The sequence below is a fragment of the Papio anubis genome, chromosome 9 (genome assembly GCF_008728515.1).
Source record: "Papio anubis isolate 15944 chromosome 9, Panubis1.0, whole genome shotgun sequence".
NCBI lineage: Eukaryota > Metazoa > Chordata > Mammalia > Primates > Cercopithecidae > Papio > Papio anubis.
In genome coordinates, this window is record NC_044984.1 from 44,311,251 (window position 1) to 44,331,489 (window position 20,239).

At 43.2% G+C, this 20,239-nt stretch overlaps 1 protein-coding gene across 7 annotated transcripts in view; it reads left to right on the plus strand.

The window, feature by feature from the left end:
* SPATS2 (spermatogenesis associated serine rich 2) overlaps positions 1–20,239 on the plus strand; it is a 174,608-nt gene that overhangs the window by 112,740 nt on the left and 41,629 nt on the right. For 6 of the 7 annotated variants that reach the window (XM_017945854.3, XM_021922300.2, XM_017945851.3 and 3 more), the window contains one exon: positions 17,005–17,084. In XM_017945854.3, the coding sequence (XP_017801343.2) occupies positions 17,005–17,084 (80 nt within the window). Of the gene's footprint in view, positions 1–4,097; positions 4,193–17,004; positions 17,085–20,239 lie in introns of all 7 variants that reach the window. The other variant, XM_021922301.2, reaches the window with a different exon arrangement.

Here is a 20,239-nt window from a genome sequence, read left to right on the forward strand (position 1 = left end):
AGAGGTGGAGGTTGCAGTGAACCGAGATCACACCACTGTACTCCATCCAGCCTGAGCAACAGAGCAAGACTGTCTCACACACACATACACACACACACAAATCTCAAATACTGCTAGTGAGAATCTAAATTGGTACAGTGTCTTTGAAAAACTGTTTGACAGTATATACTGAAGTTGAAGCTACACATACCATATTTAGTTCTATTTTTGTATATATTCAACAGAAGTGCATTCCTAGGTACACCATAACACTTGTACAAGAATATTGAAAACAGCATTGTTTGTATTGTCCCAAAACTGGAAGCAACCCGGTTGCCCATCACTAGCAGAATAGATAAGTAAATAATGGCATAGTCATACTGTGAAATATTATTCAGAGATGAAAACGAATAAACTGCGTTTACTTGTAAGAACCTAATATGAGTCTTATAACACGACGTTGAGCAAAAATCCAAATGCACACCAAAAATAAAATGCATACAGGGTTATTCCTTTTATAGATAATGGTAAGACTAAACTATAATATTTAGGGATGTATGCTTAAGTGGTATGAATTATAAAGAAAGGAAGTGGAAGTCCAGAGAGCGATTACCTTTCGTGAGTGGGAGATGGAGAGGGGGCATGATGAAGACTTCTAAGTACTAGCAGTGTTTTATTTCTTCACCTGGGTAGTAGTACTTGGGTATTTGCTTTGTGATAAATTATCAGACCATAATCCTTTATGTATTTGCACCATACATGTGTTGTATATCAGCATAACTTTTAAGAGGACGTTTCATTTGCCCAGAACAGGCTTAAACAAGCGTGTTACTTAAGTAGAGTGTCTCTTATCTTCACAGGTTTAACACTTAAAGCTGCCTTGTGATAATTTTAACAATTATTTGGAGACAGGAATATTTATGATTGAAGTTGATTATTGACTTCTAAGTCAGTTTAAGAAAAAAGAATCTGACAGGTTTAATTATCATTCACATGAAGGTTAATGAGTGAAGAGTGACAGATTTTGCAGTGCTGTAGTGTTATGAGAAAGGTCGTGGTTTAGTTGGAGACAGAAGCATGCGATTAGGATTGACCTATTCATTTCTGTACTTTGAAGCAAGGTAGATGGGTGGAGAGGGAAAGCATTCACTATTTTACAGTTCCAGAAGGAACATCCAAAGCAAAGTCTTTTATAACAACAAACAACTTCTCTCAGATCTAAACTGGAATTAGTACTATTACGTATGAAATGAAACACAGAGTTAAAATAAGAAATCATTTCCCATTCCTCACTGTCCAGATTCTTACTAGCTATTCTGTACTGATCTTAGTTAACTGGAAGTTTGAGTTTTAATACCTGGTTGTCCATCACTGGCAGAATAGATAAATAAATAATGTCATAATCATACAATGAAATATTATTCAGTGATTGTGTTAGTCCGTTTTCCTGCTGCTGATAAAGACATAACCGAAACTGGGCAATTTACAAAAGAAAGAGGTTTATTGGATTTACAGTGCCACGTGATTGGGAAGGCCTCGCAATCATGGCGGAAGGCAAGGAGGGGCAAGTCACATCTTATGTGTATCTCTTTTTGCAGCAGGCAATGAGAGAGTTTTTGCAGAGAAGCTCCCATTTTTGAAATCATCAGATCTCATGAGACCCATTCACTATCACAAGAGCAGCATGGGAAAGACCCGCCCCTGTGATCCAGTCATCTCCCACTGGCTGTCTCCCACAGCACGTGGGAATTATGGGAGCTACAAGATGAGATTTGGGTGGGGATGCAGAGTCAAACCATATGAAAATGAATAAACTGCCTTTACTTCAAGAACATAACATGAGTCTTACAACATGATGTTGAGCAAAAATCCGAATGCATGCCAAAAATAAAATGCATACAGGGTTATTCCTTTATAGATAAAGGTAAAACTAAACCATAATATTTAGGGATATATGCTTAAGTTGTATGAATTATAACGAAAGGAAGCATTAAAGATACTTTAATTTTTTGACTTACATAATTGAATTTCTTTGAGTATTCTTGTTGCTACAAAAAAATTACAACTGAATTTCTTTACTGGTATACTGGTAGAATTCTTGTTGTTGTTGTTGTTCTTGCTCTGTAGCCCAGGCTGGAGTGTCGTGGTGCAATCTCGGCTCACTGCAACCTCCACCTCCCTGGTTCAAGCAATTCCCCTGCCTCAGCCTCCCAAGTAGCTGGGATTACAGGTGCATGTCACCAAACCTGGCCAGTTTTTTTTGTATTTTTAGTAGAGACGGGGTTTCACCATTTTGGCTACACGAGTCTCGAGCTGCTGACCTCAGGCAATCCACCCGCCTTGGCCTCCCAAAGTGCTGGGATTACAGATGTGAGCCACCACGCCCGGCCTGGTAGACTTCTTAAGAATCTGAAAGAGAGGAAGAGGAAGGAATTTTTTTAAAATTGCATTTCATTTCATATGTAGGAAAACGAATTCCAGACTAATGAGAGATGTCGTGGAGACAGAAGAGTGGGCATTAAAGTCAATATCATTGCCTTCTGGCTGTTCTCTAGAGTATAGTACTAATGATACAGAAGTCAGGGAGGGAAGTTCTGGGAAGGGAAGGGCCGTGGTCCTATTGAATGATATTGAAGGGCGGAAGGGCGTGGTCCATGGCTAGGGCTCCATCCCAGGCCTAGGACCTAGGTGAGGATAGGCATTTTTGTTCTCCTGGCTAAATGTTGCATTTCCCAAGACCACCCTGGCCTGCCACGCCCCCATCCTGTGCCTATAAAAACTCAGAGACCCTAGCAGGAAGACACACAGGTGGCTGGACCTGGAGAGGAGCACATCAGGGGAGGAACACACAGGCTGCTGTAGGTAGAGAGGAATGCATCGACAGCCACCAGCACGCCAGCAGGTCACCGACTGGCAGAATGACGTGGAATTTGGCTGGGGCAGTAGGAGGAGAGCCTGGGCCACCTAGTGGCCTAACTCCAGGGAAAAACCATCTCCCTTCTGGCTCCCCCATCTGCTGAGAGCTACTTCCACTGAATAAAACCTTGCACTTATTCTCCAAGCCCATGTGTAATCTGATTCTTCTGGTACAACAAGGCAAGAAACCCCAGGATACAGAAATCCCTCTGTCCTTGTGATAAGACGGGTCTAATTGACACAACATGGGCCACCTATGGACGATAGGTCGCTAAACTAAAAGAGCATCCTGTAACACACACCCACTGGGGCTTCAGCTGTAAACTTTCACCCCTAGACACTGCCCGTCCGTATGCTTCCCTAGAGGTTTGAGCAGCAGGGCACTAAAGAAGTGAGCCACACCCCCATTGCACGCCCTGCGATGGGGGGCAAGGGAACTTTTCCTGTTGCACTAAGGTTTGTGAAAGGTGGATTGACTTGGAGGAATTGACAGGAATCAGAACAAACCTTTTAAACAGTGAGACCCTCAATAGTTCTTGGAACTTAGCTGGGTGCAGTGGCTCACGCCTGTAATCCCAGCACTTTGGGAGGTCGAGGCAGGCAGATCGCCTGAGGTCAAGAATTCAAAACCAGCTTGCCCAACGTGATGAAACCTCGTTTCTACTCAAAACACAAAATTAGCCAGGCATGGTGGCACATGCCTGTCATCCCAGCTACTTGGGAGGGTGAAGCAGGAGAATCGTTCGAACGTGGGAGGCGGAGGTTGCAGTGAGCCAAGATCACCATTGCACTCCAGCCTGGGCAACAAGAGTGAAACTCCTCTAAAAAAATAATAATAATAATAATAATAATAATAATTCTTGGAATTTAACAATTAAAAGCTTATTCTGTTGCCCTGAAAACTCAGGAAATCTGTGAGGGAGAGTAAGGTAGGATTTAATTGCTTGTCTACCTCCTTCCCATAAAAACCCTGATGTTTCCATCAAGCTCTACCTGGAAAAGTCAGAACTCATTCTAGAAGTTTGTAAACTTCCTGGTTTAAGTGCTTTGTCTCATAAGAAGAGGCACAACATCCTTCAGAATATAGTTGAAATGGCACCCAAAGGAGCAAAGTAAGGAAAAAATTTCATCAGCCGTTGAGACTATAGACAAATGAAAGCAGAAATAACAGGAAGATAAAAGGCTGCTTTCTTGCATTGCAGCAGATTGACTGGTAATTGGACAAGCGTGGATTTCTTCTGAACCTGTGAGTTGCAGTAGTCACCTGATAGAAGAATGATTGATGAACCGTCAGTTGGTATGCTTACAACCTACTGAGAGGATATGTGTAGTCTGGCCATTGGCAACAAAGATGGCGTTATTCTTAAATAAGTTATAAAGAATAAGATATGTATAAAAGTGTTAGCATTTCAAAAGGCTACAATAACACACTATGGTAGTATTAATTAAAGCAGACTAGAAGTCCTACAAAATGGCATTTTAACATATTTTTCTAAATTTCCCTGATTTGCTCTGATTTGGTTCCCTTCCAAACTTGATTCCCTATTATTTACTCATTCTCTTTTTCATAAATATTTTATTTCCTACCAAAACTGCCAAGACCAACTCGGTCGGGGAGACCCTAACCCAGCAGTGCTAGAGGAATTAAAGACACACACACAGAAATATAGAGGTGTGAAGTGGGAAATCAGGGGTATCACAGTCTTCAGAGCTGAGAGCCTGAACAGAGGTTTACCCACGTATTTATTAACAGCAAGCCAGTCATTAGCATTGTTTCTATAGATATTAGATTAACTAGAAGTATCCCTTATGGGAAACCAAGGGATGGGCCGAAATCAAGGGATGGGTTGGGCTAGTTATCTGCAGCAGGAGCATGTCCTTAAGGCACAGATTGCTCATGCTATTGTTTGTGGTCTAAGAACGCCTTTAAACGGTTTTCCGCCCTGGGCGGGCCAGGTGTTCCTTGCCCTCATTCCCGTAACCCACAACCTTCCAGCGTGGGCGTTATGGCCATCGTGAACATGTCACAGTGCTGCAGAGATTTTGTTTATGGCCAGATATTTTTTGGGGGTAGGGGCCTGTTCCCAACGTGTCCCCCTTTGATTTTTAAAGGGATAAAAAGCAAAGGCAGCTTTGTCATGGTGAGCTACTTCTCACAGGAGTCAGGATCTGCATCTGTAGACTATACAAAGAAAACACACATTAAAAGCACAATCATCATTGAAATGAGAGCTTCCAAGTGTTTTTATCTATTTTAATGGGTTACTAGCTACTAATCTGTCTGCAGCTCCTTTAAGCACTCCAGTTCCTGGCATTAAGGTCAGGTGTGCCTGGGATGTTTTAAATATTTGTTTTTTTAATTTTGCAATATCCAAAAACAAGGTTTGCAGAGTGTCCTTCTAGATGCTTTTTTATTCTTTCCCAAATTTTGATATTATTAAGAGCTATTAATAGTTTCCACAAATCCTTATGTTTAGCTCTTACAATGGGCCATATCATTTGAGGTTGAAGTGCCACTATACCACCATGGTTCCAGATAATAGGAACTTTTGCCATACTTCTTATCATTTCTACCATCTTATTGTTTTGTTCAGACCATCTGAACACAGTGTGGCCATGGCATGCAGACTGAGAGGTGCAATCAAGCTAAATATCCCCGTAGAGGACCAATTAATAATGATTCCATAGGAATCGTGCAGCATGATTTTTTGGGCCTGTTCTGCAATGCAATCTTCCTAAACAAGTATGTTCATTTTTTCTAACTGGGTCCAATCCTGTTTACAAATAGGTTTTTGAGGGTGGTATGCCTCAATTATTGGAGCAGATTTATTATGGTAAATACTGAGATCAGAAAGCATGTGTAACTGTGTCGTAGAGTGATTACATCCAGGCATTATTGCCAGCCAAGATTGATAAATATGCCCAATAGGTATAATTGTTCTCTGTGTCAGCCCTTGTTGAAGGAATACTCACGGCAATGGTGATCACCGCTATCATAGCTACCATTAAATTACTCATTGTGACTGGTTGTGCCGCTTTCCTCAGGTTTTCTTCCACCATCTGTGACAGCTTCTTGATCTGTCCTCAGGTGGGTGGCTGTGTTCAACAGGTGTTGCTTGTGACAGCTGGGGTCCTCCTCAGCATCAGTCTTGACATGGCTGCAACTGGGGGGTCCTCGGGATCCTCCTGGAATCTCTTTCTCAGCATCTGGCTCATGATAAGGTTTCAGGTGTCTTGATGGTATCCAAATCAGCTGTTCATTTTGACCTGGAGAAACACAAGCATAACCTCTACCCCAAGTTGTTATTTTACCGATTTCCCAACTTTTTGTTATCCGATCTCTCCATCAAACCAGTTGTTCTGTGTCTGTCTTTGCAGCTGGTATCTGTAGATGCTGTTCAGCTGCTGATAACATCTGGCCTTTGGGCAGGCTCAAAAAATTTAAAGTTAATAATGCTAGATTCAACTGTTTATGGGCTGTCCCATAATCCCTGTTTCTCCCCCTTTTTTGTTTTTGTTATCAGTTGTTCATCTGTGTGAAATCGTAACTGAGCATTTTCAATTAACTGTGTGGAATGAACCATGTATGAAGAATCAGAAATCACATTAATAGGCATATCAAAAACAGTCAGTACTTCAATTACAGCTACAATCTTCGCTTTTTGTAGGGCGTCTGGAAAACTTTACTTTTCAATCCAGAATAAGAAGCTTTTTATAAAAGCTTGCTGTATTTGTGCTTTCGTGAGAGGGATAATAATTTTTCCAGGATCATATCTATGTAATTTGACGATCCAAGTTCTCCCAATTCCTATCACAGTAGAAATTTGATCTAAATAAGGAGTTAGAGGCCGGGCGCGGTGGCTCAAGCCTGTAATCCCAGCACTTTGGGAGGCCGAGACGGGCGGATCACGAGGTCAGGAGATCGAGACCATCCTGGCTAACACGGTGAAACCCCGTCTCTACTAAAAAATACGAAAAAACTAGCCAGGCAAGGTGGCGGGCGCCTGTAGTCCCAGCTACTCGGGAGGCTGAGGCAGGAGAATGGCGTAAACCCGAGAGGCAGAGCTTGCAGTGAGCTGAGATCCGGCCACTGCACTCCAGCTTGGGCGACAGAGTCAGACTCTGTCTCAAAAAAAAAAAATAAGGAGTTAGAGTCCATGAATTAGTATATGGAAGAAAAAGCCACTCTACTAAGTCCTGTTCTTGGACAATAACACCAGTAGGTGAATGCTGAGTTGAAAAAATTAGCAAATCTAGAGTCTTCTCTCGATCTATTCTATTTATTTGAGCTTTATGGACTTGATTCTCACAGTTAAAACAAACTCCAGGAAATGGAGTATTTCCTTTATCCACTCTCAGTCCTGCCATTGCCTGTGCTAGCAGAGTAGCCTTATGCAGATTACCTCCGATACCATCACAGGCCTTGATATAATCAACTAAATGTGCTTTCCCTCTGATAGGTCACAGAGCAGCCTGGCAATTGGGATTAGCATTGTTGAAAGCTAATAACTGCAGCACTATATCCTGCAATCACTTTTTTAAGAGACTTCTGTAACCGAGCTATAAAATCCACATATGGTTCTTTTGGTCCCTGTTTTATAGCACTAAAGGAAGGGTATTGTTCTCCACATGAAGTGATTTTTTTCCCAAGCTCTAATGCACACTCCTCTAAGCTATTCTATGGCATCATCCTGCATGACTACTTGTGCATCTAAACCAGCCCAGCCGCCAACCCTCAAAAATTGGTCTGCAGTTTTATTTGAGGTTGGGCCTGGGCATTGCAAGCAGCCTGAATGGAAGCTTCATCTGCCCACCAAGTTTTAAATGGTAAGAACTGAGCAAGAGTTAGACGAGCTCGAGTAAGAGCATCCCGGTCAGTAGGAATCATCTGACTGGAAACAACATTCTTTAACAGTCCCATTACAAAAGGAGAACCTGGTCCATACTGATTTATAGCTTGTTTAAATTATTTGAGTAATTTAAAAGGAAATGACTCAAATGTAGCTATATTTCCCTGTTGATCTGGGGGAGTGTATTCTAACAGGGAATTACCGTTTCTAAATTACCCTCTCGTCTAGCTTGCTGAATTCCTGCCTGAATAGAACTAAGAGGGATCGCTTGAGGGGCTGCTCAAACAGTCACTGGGGCGACTACTTTTCGCCCAGTGTCCTCTGGAAAAGAAAGATCTGGAGGGTCTTTTTCTTCAAAATAATAATGAGGGGGTGCAGAAGGGTAAGGATGAACCTCTCCCTCCTTTGCCGCTTTAGCTTTAGCTGGCAAACAAACGTGCTCTGTAACCTCTTCTGTTACTTCATTATGCTCTCCTTCCTCCTCATCGTCAGTGTGAAAAAGTTCCAAGGTGGAACGAACCATACCCCACACTTGTCCCATTGTTACCCTGATGCTTCCGAGCTCCCCTTCTTACTCACCACGGGGTTTGCTTTAAGAGTACTCGGGTGTCCTCCAGCTAGTTCCACGTTCTTTAACCATCACTCTGGCGACTCTTTGACCTGGATTCAAGCCCACACGATGGACACCACTTGCTGAGACCAGCTCCGTCGGGGAGACCCTAACCCAGTGGTGCTAGAGGAATTAAAGACACACACACAGAAATATAGAGGTGTGAAGTGGGAAATCAGGGGTCTCACAGCCTTCAGAGCTGAGAGCCCCGAACAGATTTACCCATATATTTATTAACAGCAAGCCAGTCATTAGCATTGTTTCTATAGATATTAGATTAACTAAAAGTATCCCTTATGGGAAACGAAGGGATGGGCTGAAATAAAGGGATGGGTTGGGCTAGTTATCTGTAGCAGGAGCATGTCCTTAAGGCACAGATCACTTATGCTCTTGTTTGTGGTTTAAGAACGCCTTTAAGTGGTTTTCCACCCTGGGCAGACCAGGTGTTCCTTGCCCTCATTCCCGTAAACCCACAACCTTCCAGCGTGGGCGTTGTCTCTGCAGCTCTCAGCGGAGAATGTGGCTCTTCTCTGCAGCAGGTTGTCCCCGTCCTCTCTCCATCCCTGCCCCGCTCTGGCTGAGCCAGGGACTTTTGTCGACCTCAGAGGGGAGAAAGTGTGTGCCAGTTGGTCCGTGGGTGGCCATGGGTGGGCCTGGAAAGGCACCACAAGTCCCTACCCAAGTATGCTGGACTAGCAGCCTGGCCCCCAGCCTTCAGAAGGCCCTCCCTGACCTGAAGGTGGGGCCTAACCAGGGACCCGTTCGCTTCTGCCCAGTAACCTGCTTGTCTCCTGCTGCCATTCATAGCACCCTGGCTCAGCCAACTTGGCTGAGACTGGAGCAGGCGCAGACAGCAGAGAGAAGCCAGACAGCAGGAGCAGGCACTTCCTAGCCTGTGAGGGCAGGGAGGCCTTCCTATGGCCTCAAGAGTACAGGGATGCCTGAGTGTGCAGCTATGGTTTGGGCAGCTGCAGCTGGGAGATGGGGTCTCTTGCCTGCTTCATGGCCATCATGAACATGTCACAGTGCTGCAGAGATTTTATTTATGGCCAGTTTTTGGGGCCAGTTTATGGCCAGATTTTGGGGGACCTGTCCCCCCAAAAAAAGTCATATTTCCTCCAATAAGTGGTAAGTTCGCAGATTTACCACCCAGGAAATTAAAGTTAGTGGTATCTTTAGTTTTTGTTTTTTGTGGTTTTGTCTTTTTTATTTTTTTTATTTTTTTTTTATTTTTGAGACAGGGTCTTGCTCTGTTGCCCAGGCTGGAGTGCAGTGGCATACTCATAGCTCCCTGCAACCTCAGACTCCTGGGTTCAAGCAATGCTCTTGCCTCAGCCTCCCAAGTATGCATGCCACCATGCCTAGCTACTTTTAAAATTTTGTATAGAAATGGGGTCTAGCTGTGTTGCCCAGGCAGGTCTCAAGCTCCTGGCCTCAGGTGATACTCCTATCTTGGCGTCCGAAAGTGCTGGGATTACAGGTGTGAGCCACCACACTCAGCCAACATCTTTAGTTGTGAAGTTCTCAATAGGCCTTAACTACTAATTCTTGTGACAATAACTTCCTTTTCTTTGCACTTATATTTGTACAATATAACCCCAGTCCCCACATTTGCCATTAGTGCACATGAAGAAACTGAACTCCACTTGTAATTTTATTGGTGACTTACATGTGGATTATTCTCAAACTTGGCTTGAGACAAAGCAATTCCAGGCAATTGGTCACTTTGCTTTATGGTCCAGTATTGGCTGTCTTCAGTCTGAAGGAGAACTTCAGGTTATTTAATTGTTCATGAGATACCATTTCTGTAAGAGTTGGCACTTACATAGGCTCTGCTCTTGAGTTTACTTTTTACTTTTTAGGAGGAAGTTGATACCATTAGAGAAAATATGTCAAATAATAATCATACTTGTCGGGTTATCTAGACTTCTGGGCTTTACCTGTATTTCACTGGATCTTACCTCTTCTGGTCTTTCTTTAGCCATGGTGAAATTGTTACGGGATCTTTGGGGTGTCACTTTTCTGGCCAGAAACCTCTGTGGCCAGTGATGCCTTTGCCTGAGTTCTTGTCCTGCATCCAGGAAAAATGACGTATGCAAAGAAGTGGAAGGTGAACAAGATGAAGAGGAGCTTTATTGAGTGTTACAACAGCTCAGCGGAGACCCACAGTGGGTACCTCCTCTCTGTAGGCAGGTCGTCTCCTACAGAGTGTTCAGCTCTCAGCAGAGAGGAGGCCCTGTAGAGGATGGTTCCTCTCTGTCAGCAGGTCGTCCCATTGTCTCTGCAGCTCTCAGCGGAGAATGTGGCTCTTCTCTGCAGCAGGTTGTCCCCGTCCTCTCTCCATCCCTGCCCCGCTCTGGCTGAGCCAGGGACTTTTGTCGACCTCAGAGGGGAGAAAGTGTGTGCCAGTTGGTCCGTGGGTGGCCATGGGTGGGCCTGGAAAGGCACCACAAGTCCCTACCCAAGTATGCTGGACTAGCAGCCTGGCCCCCAGCCTTCAGAAGGCCCTCCCTGACCTGAAGGTGGGGCCTAACCAGGGACCCGTTCGCTTCTGCCCAGTAACCTGCTTGTCTCCTGCTGCCATTCATAGCACCCTGGCTCAGCCAACTTGGCTGAGACTGGAGCAGGCGCAGACAGCAGAGAGAAGCCAGACAGCAGGAGCAGGCACTTCCTAGCCTGTGAGGGCAGGGAGGCCTTCCTATGGCCTCAAGAGTACAGGGATGCCTGAGTGTGCAGCTATGGTTTGGGCAGCTGCAGCTGGGAGATGGGGTCTCTTGCCTGCTTCATGGAGCGGGAGGTCTGAGTTTACAGCCAGTTTTGGCAGTGGCACCTGGGGAGTTCCTGTCCCAACTCAGAAGAGGTAGGGCTCCTGCTCCCCCACCCCCACCCCCGTCCCCTGCCCACTTTCAGGCTCCACTGAATGTGTATCCCTGGTGGCCTAGTGGCGCCTCCTTGCTGAAGCCAGTGTGATGGCAGCAGCAGGCCATCTGGAGTGGCTGCTGCCATCAAAATGTGAATAATATTGTTACTCAACTTGTTTTATGTATGTGTAAGGCATATCAGTAGATTATAGCAAGAATCTGAAATCCTTAGAAGAAAGACTATATCTCAAGATACTGTTAAAATAATGGCAATTTGAGAACTACTATATTTGATGAGTTACACAGCACTAGTGTAAAGCCTAAAACCTGGACTCACTTTGATTCTACAGTAGGATTTACTGTGTGACTTTGGACAAGGAGTAGTACCATGACTGATTTTCTCATCAATATAAGATTAAGAGAAGATATTCTGAGAGGGATTATAATTCCATTTTTCTCCTCGCTTGTCAGAGGGAATAATTTGCCATTATGTTAACAAAAGAAAGATACAAGCAATCCAAAACTCTTAAGTTTTTGGTTGTGGAATTCGGATACAAATTCAGTAGCCCCCATGAGAATCCTTAGACTTGGGTTCCACCACCTCAGGCTCAGCTATTTCTATGTCATTCTCAGTGCCTAAAAACAACTTTTGCCTAATTTTTGAAGCCAGCAAAAACAATAACAAAACCCATAGTATTTACAAATATGTCATTTGTACTGTAAATAACATACTTTTTCTAAAATATACCTACACTTGTCTCTGTAGTGAGCAGCCTAGAATTTGAGCACAAGCACAGAGTTTTCTATGATAGAAATAATCTGCTCATGAATAATTGTATCAAATTCACTTCAGTGCGTCTAAGAGCCTTACTGTGTGTTCATGTTAGCTCTGCCAAACCTCTTTAGATAGGACCCGAGGTGGTGAGCTTTTAATAATTTTCACTCCACAATAGTGTTATTGTGAAGGTCTAATGTATGTGTTTAGTATCATACAGTTTGATAAATCAACGCATTGTTATATTGAGATGGTTATTCATTTTTTTACCAGTCTCTTGAACTAGACTGTAAAACTCTAAGAGGGCATGTGTCTTGTTCACTGTTGCATCCTAGTGTATCTCAATGCCTGCAGCAGTACGTGGATATACAAAACACCTCTTAGAGACCTTGGTGACGTTTCTTTTGTATGTATACCAAGAAGCAGAATTGCTGGATCATATGGTAGTTCTATGTTTTATCTTTTAAGGAACCAACATGTGGTTTTTATTGGGGCTGTGCCATTTTGCATTTCCACTAGCAGTGCTCCTGAATTCCAATTTTTCCACATTCTTGCCACATGTGTTGTTTTCTGTTTTTTTTTTTTTTTTTTTAATAAATAAATATGTACCTTGGGTATAAATACAATCAGAACTTTAAACCAAATTCTAAAACATTTAGTACAGTATGATCTTCAGGTTAAATTATAAACTAACAGCAGAATGACACTGTGTTTTAAAGCTTGTCAAGACACCTGTTCAGGTTTGATTTAATACATGGAATAATCAGGCTCAGCTATTTCTATGTCATTCTCAGTGCCTAGAAACAACTTTTGCCTAATTTTTGAAGCCAGCAAAAACAATAACAAAACCCATAGTATTTACAAATATGTCATTTGTACTGTAAATAACATACTTTTTCTAAAATATACCTGAATGTGTGCTATTTGAAATAATTCCAACCAGCCTGACCAACATGATGAAACCCTGACTCTACTAAAAATACAAAAATTAGCTGAGCATGGTAGTGTGTGCCTGTAATCCCAGCTACTCGGCAGGCTGAGGCAGGAGAATGGCTTGAACCTGGGAGGTGGAGGTTGTAGTGAGCCGAGATCACACCATTGTACTCCCAGCCTGGGCAACAGAGCGAGACTCAGTCTCCAAAAAAAAAAAAAAAAAAAAAAACGTAATTCCAAAAAAAAATTCTGAAATGGTTCCTGATGTGAGTGAAATAAATAACAAAGCTCAAGCTCAAGGCTTCCTCTTTTTTTTTTTTTTTTTTTTTTTTTTTGAGGTGGAGTCTTGCTCTGTCGCCCAGGTTGGGGTGCAGTGGCGCATTCTTGGCTCACTGCAACCTCTGCCTCCCGGGTTGAAGTGGTTCTCTTGCTTCAGCCTCCCTGGTAGCTGGAATTACAGGTGTGTGCCACCATGCCCAGCTAATTTTTGTATTTTTAGTAGAGATGGGGTTTCACCTTGTTCACTGGTCTCGAACTCCTGACCTCCAGTTATCTACCTGCCTCAGCCTCCCAAAGTGCTAGGATTACAGGTGTGAGCCACTGCACCCAGCCTAGACTTCCTCATATTCTTTATGAATCTTGCCTGAGAATTTTTTTTTTTTACCTGAACACCCAGGATGAGAGAATTTTTTTTTTTTTTTTTTGAGATGGAGTCTCACTCAGTTGCCCAGGCTGGAGTGCAGTGGTGTGATCTCGGCTCACTGCAAGCCCCGCCTCCCAGGTTCACACCATTCTCCTGCCTCAGCCTCCTGAGTAGTTGGGACTGCAGGCACCCGCCACCATGCCCGGCTAACTTTTTTGTATTTTCAGTAGAGATGGGGTTTCACTGTGTTAGCCAGGATGGTCTTGATCTCCTGACCTCATGATCTGCCTGTTTCGGCCTCCCATAGTGCTGGATTACAGGCGTGAGCCACCGCACCTGGCCAGATTAGAGAATATTTAACAGCACTTTTTCCTTAAAAATGTATTTCTGATAGAATACATGCTCTTGTATCACAGCTAAGTATTAATAAAAAGATGAAATCCTGCCTTATTTCCTACCAATAGAATCAGGTAAATCTTTAGCTTTCTTTTCATGAAAAAATAAGAGTTTAAAAATCACTATTGCTGATAGGAATTAAAAATTACTTTCTATATAATACTAAGAGACATTTAGGCTCCAGTTGATTAAAGTAAGGTTTTGAATCTACTTGAGGTGTTGGTTTAAGTTTAAAAAGGCAATATCAGCTAGTGAGTAGACAAATTAAGATGTTAAATTATTGCTTTCTCTTTTTGGTGACCTCGTGTCATAGAATATAAATGCAAAATTGTCATTTGTGCCCTCCTGACCTATATAGACCATCTCAGTGCCTCCTATGCCCTCTGGTTTAAGTAAGTAATGGCCAGTGCTGGCCATTGGGTAACACTGGCAGGAAATTCAGAGGAAGGGAGGAGAGTGAGGTAGGAACATTTATTCCTCTAATCTTTCTCTGACAGGTAGCTGTGGGCTTGAGTGTGTCCTTTGGCCCTCTGTATACCAGATGAAACAAAAATAAAAGGGCCCTTTCTGTCTTTGGCTCCTGTAACTGCTCCCTCCTCACACTCAAGTCTCAATTAGCAATGCACATTGCTTAAAAGCCAGCAAAACGATAACAAGAGGTACAGCCCTATCTTGAGTGGTTTCTCTACTGTCTGCTAGCACATTTGAAAATAGTCCTGTTATTAAACTCTATTAAGATTGCCCAAGGCCGGGCGCGGTGGCTCAAGCCTGTAATCCCAGCACTTTGGGAGGCCGAGACGGGCGGATCACGAGGTCAGGAGATCGAGACCATCCTGGCTAACACGGTGAAACCCCGTCTCTACTAAAAAATACAAAAAACTAGCCGGGCGAGGTGGCGGGCGCCTGTAGTCCCAGCTACTCGGGAGGCTGAGGCAGGAGAATGGCATAAACCCGGGAGGCAGAGCTTGCAGTGAGCTGAGATCCGGCCACTGTACTCCAGCCTGGGCGACAGAGCAAGACTCCGTCTCAAAAAAAAAAAAAAAAAAAAAAAAAAGATTGCCCAGTTTGAGTATGCCATTCGCTTCCTGTTTGGGATCCTGACTGAAATAGCCGCTTTATGTATTTTTAATCATTATCCTAACAGTATTCCAGATAAATCCTAATTATACTAATTTGTTTTGGCCAGTAATTGAGTGTTTGCAGAACTACCCTTTGGTTTTTGTTTGTTTGTTTCTTGAGGCAGGATCTCTCTCTGTCACCCAGGCTGGAGGTACAGTGGTGCATTCACGACTCATTGCAGCCTCAACCTCCCAGGCTACAGCTGTCTTCCCACCTCAGCCTCCCAATTAGCTGGGACTATGGGAACGTGCCACCATGTCTGGCTAATTTTTCTCCTTTTTGTAGAGGCAGGGTTTCACCATATTACCCAGGCTGCTCTCAAACTTCTGGACTCAAGCGATCCACTTGCCTTGGCCTCCCAAAATGTTGGGATTACAGGTGTGAACCACCATACCCAGCCTACCCTTTGTCTTCCTTGCAGTTTGTGTCATCTAGTATGTTGTTAAAGGAAAACAAAACAAAACAAAACAAAAAACAGAGCTAGATGAGTATAAGAGGCTAGTAATAGAACCCAAAATGCTGTTTTATGTTCCCTCTTTTCCCTAAAAGAGATTGGTGGTTTGATTGACTAATAAGTGGATTATTGATGTCCTCTGTATCATCCCACTGCTCATTACTCTTTGAGGGAGGATACATTAAAACATTCGAGTTATGTCATTTAGCTGATCTATAGGAATTCTGAGAAGGTTCTAAATAGTGCTTTGGTTTTATAAGATCTTTGTTTTTGTAGACTGTGTCTCTTTTCAATTAATAAAGATAATTGGGAGTTAACCATATTTATAGTCATCCAGAATACTCAAGCTTAAATACTGAGTTTGTATAAGTGTTACCTGATTTTTTCATTTGAGTAACAGTCTAGAAATGGCCAGTATTAACAAAAGTTCAATCTAAATTAATTCAAGGTTTAAGATTAAGCCGTGAAAGAATCTTTAATTGAAACATATCTGTAATAACAGCAAAATAATTTGGAAAGTGTACTAGAGTATTACCGTGGTTTTTTTGTACCCCTTTTCTCAACATTTTTCCTTTTACTTGCCTTGTTGAAATTCTAACTCCTAAGCTACTTCCAAGTACAGTGCAGAGATCAGTAATATTGTTATCACCTGGGAGTAAAAATCTCCTGCCACAGGCCAGACTGCTGAATCACAACCTACATTTTAGCATAAGATTCCCTAGGTGGTAAGTATGCACATCAGAATTTGAAAAGCACTCTAACCATCTCCTGAGATTGTATCTTACTGGGTTAAAACAAAGCTGTTGAGTATTAAAGCTGAAGTAATTTATTGGTCACATAGTCAGAGGTAAAGAAACTGATTAAATTTGCACATAGCCGTTTTCTTTGTAAGTACAGAGAAACCAGAATCTTTTTTTGTAATCAATCATATTGAACTGAGTTTTTCTATAACCTACAACTTGGATACCTTGCTTCATCAAGCTTTATATTAGGGACACACACATGAATGTATTCATGGGTTTATAGTCTACGAACATAACATGTATGGTTCCATCTAGAAGAGGAAATTACTTTGTGTTATTAATGCTACAGAAGCTTCCATCCCACTCACATTTTCAGATTCTTTAGGGTTAAATTTTACCATGGGGAGCTATTTACTTGCAACATTTTTAGAGGACCTTAAGGTGGGATAATTAACAACAATATCAAGGATTACAGGACAGTCTAATATAGTTGATGTATTTAGTGTTTACCTCAAACTGTGACAGTTTTTATTAAAATTAAAATTTTGTATTATAAGTTTAATTCAGAAGGCAGTTAAAGTTATCTATGTAACAGAATTTGCCAAATAGCAACTAAGCTGTTAATTGTTTTATGGGACAAAAGCAGCCAGTCTTGGCCCTTCTGTCTTAGGGATGGATTACATTTGAATCATGTTGAATATATTTTTCCTTTCTTATTCTTTCAGATTCGTCAGGATTCATTTTTGATTTGCAGTCCAATACTGTACTGGCCCAGGGAGGGGCTTTTGAGAACATGAAAGAGAAGGTAAGACTAGTCACTATGGATAGTAAACTTGACTGTCATAGGAAAAGTTAGGTACTAATATGACTAGTGGCTACCACAAACTCATTATGAGAGTGAAATTTTTTTTTTTTCTTTTTTTGAGGAGTCTCGCTCTGTCACCCAGGCTGGAGGGCAGTGGTGCGATCTCGGCTCACTGCAAGCTCCCCCTCCTGGGTTCACGCCATTCTCCTGCCTCAGCCTCTGGAGTAGCTGGGACTACAGGCGCCCGCCACCACGCCCGGCTGATTTTTTTTTTGTATTTTTAGTAGAGACGGAGTTTCACCGTGTTAGCCAGGATGGTCTCGATCTCCTGACCTTGTGTTCCGCCCACCTTGGCCTCCCAAAGTGCTGGGACTACAGGCGTGAGCCACCGTGCCTGGCCAGGAGTGAAATTTTAAGAATAAAACAATGCCACTATATATCAGAGAGTGACGGCCATAAATAGGTTCTGATTGCACAGAACCTATTAACAGAACCTATTAAATGCAAACATTTTCTTTGCCTATCTCCATGTATATTAACTCTAAATTCTCTTGAAGATATTCAGTATTAATTAGTTTATTAATATTTATATGCCTGAGTGTATCTCATTTGGCAACACTTCTTAAGGAACAATCTGAATAGGATCTTCCCAAGTACTTGAAGAGCATTCTTAAGTCCAGGAGGCTTCAGAGCCAAGACAAGAAATAGGTCTTTTGTGGGTTTTTTTGAGACAGAGTCCAACCCAGGTTGGTGTGCAGTGGCATGATCTCAGCTCACTGCAATCTCCGCCTCCTGGGTTCAAGTGATTCTCGTGCCTCAGCCTCCTGAGTAGCTGGGATTACAGGGGTGCACCACCATGCCCAGCTAATTTTTGTATTTGTAGTGGAGACAAGGTTCTCCATGTTGGCCAGGGTGGTCGCGAACTCCTGGCCTCAACTAATCCACCCACCTCAGCCTCCTAGAGTGCTGGGATAGCCACCCCACCCGGCCAGAAGTAGATCTTCTAAGGAGCATTCTTTTGGAAGAAAACCAAGTGGTTTTAGTAATGTAACCCTCAACGAGCTATATTGAGAAAAACATAAAACAAAAGCTTTATGTGCTTTCTGTCTTTTTTTTTTTTTTTTGAGACAGAGTCTTGCTTTGTCGCCCAGGCTGGAGTACAGTGATGCAATCTCAGCTCCCTTTAGCCTCTGCCTCCCGGGTTCAAGTGATTCTCATGTCCCAGCCTCCTGAGTAGCTGGAACTACAGGCATGTGCCACCATGCCTGGCTACTTTTTTTATTTTTAGTAGAGACGGGGTTTTGCCATGTTGGCCAGGCTGGTCTCAAACTCCTGACCTCAAGCAATCTGCCTGCCTTGGCCTCCCAAAGTGCTGGGATTATAGGCATGAGCAACCACACCCGGCCTTTCTGTCTTATTTTTTTAAAAAAATGTTGACTATGGAGTCCTGTACAGTGGTTGAGTACTATACATACTCGTATTTTTAAATTATCAGAACCTTACCTTTATCGTAGAGTCTGTAAGTTTGATGGGGTTTTTTTTGTTTTGTTTTGTTTTGTTTTTTATGAGACGGAGTTTCACTCTGTCACCCAGGCTGGAGTGCAGTGGCATGATCTCAGCTCACTGCAACCTCTGCCTCCCAGGTTCAAGTGATTCTCCTGCCTCAGCCTCCCATGTAGCTGGGGCTACAGGCACGTGCCACCACGCCTGGCTAAGTTTTTATTTATTTATTTATTTATTTTTGAGACAGAGTCTGGCTCTGTCGCCCAGGCTGGAGTGCAGTGGCCGGATCTCAGCTCACTGCAAGCTCCGCCTCCCGGGTCTACGCCATTCTCCTGCCTCAGCCTCCCGAGTAGCTGGGACTACAGGCGCCCGCCACCTCACCTGGCTAGTTTTTTGTATTTTTTTTTAGTAGAGACGGGGTTTCACCGTATTAGCCAGGCTGGTCTCGATCTCCTGACCTTGTGATCCGCCCGTCTCGGCCTCCCAAAGTGCTGGGATTACAGGCTTGAGCCACCGCGCCCGGCCAAGTTTTTATATTTTTAATAGAGGGGGCGTCTCACCATGTTAGCCAGGATGGTCTCAATCTCCTGACCTCGTGATCCACCCGCCTCGGCCTCCCAAAGTGCTGGGATTACAGGCCTGAGCCACCACTCCCGGCGGAGTCTGTTAAGTTTTGCCTACACTTCCATTTTTTAGGGATCATTACTATGATTGATACATATTAAGTTGCTCATCTCAAAAATGTATTAGCCTTCGTTGAATTACAGATTGTATACCTTCTCACTTGTATGGTTTTTTTATTTTTGTTTTTATTTTTATTTTTTGAAACAGAGTCTCCCTCTGTCGCCCAGGCTGGAGTGCAATGGTGCAATCTCGGCTCACTGCAACCTCCGCCTCCCAGGTTCAAACGATTCTCCTGCCTCAGCGCCCCCGACCTGAAGACATTTTTAAATATAAAATACCTAGAAATAGCCAGGTGCAGTGGCTCACGCCTGTAGTCCCACCACTTTGGGAGGCCGAGGTGGGCAGATTACCTGAGGTCAGGAGTTTGAGACCAACCTGACCAACATGGAGAAGCCCCGTCTCAACTAAAAATACAAAAAAAGAAATTAGCTGAGCATGGTGGCGCATGCCTGTAATCCCAGCTACTTACGAGGCTGAGGCAGGAGAATTGCTTGAATCCAGGAAGTGGAGGTTGCCGTGAGCCGAGATCATGCCATTGCACTGCAGCCTGGGCAACAAGAGTAAAACTCCGTCTCAAAAAAAAAAAACACCTAGAAATATGGGATGAAAGATAATATACATCATTTTGAATGTATAGCTGAATGTAAGAAGTAAGGGAGATCCCTAGAGGGTACTAAAAACCAGAATAGTGAGCTTGAACTGTTAATAGGTAACTGTGGCATGTTTTGCCAGTCTCAGTAACACAAGGGTTTTACCACACGGTGCCATTAAGCCCAGTAATGCCAGCACTTTTGGGAGGCTAAGGTGGGAGGATCCCTTGATCTCAGGAGTTTGAAATCAGCCTAGGCAACATAGTGAGACCTCATCTTTACAAAAAATAAAAATAGCCGGATGTGGTGGCACATGCCTGTGGTCCCAGCTACTCAGGAGGCTGAGGCGGGAGGATTGCTTGAGCCTGGGAGGTCGAG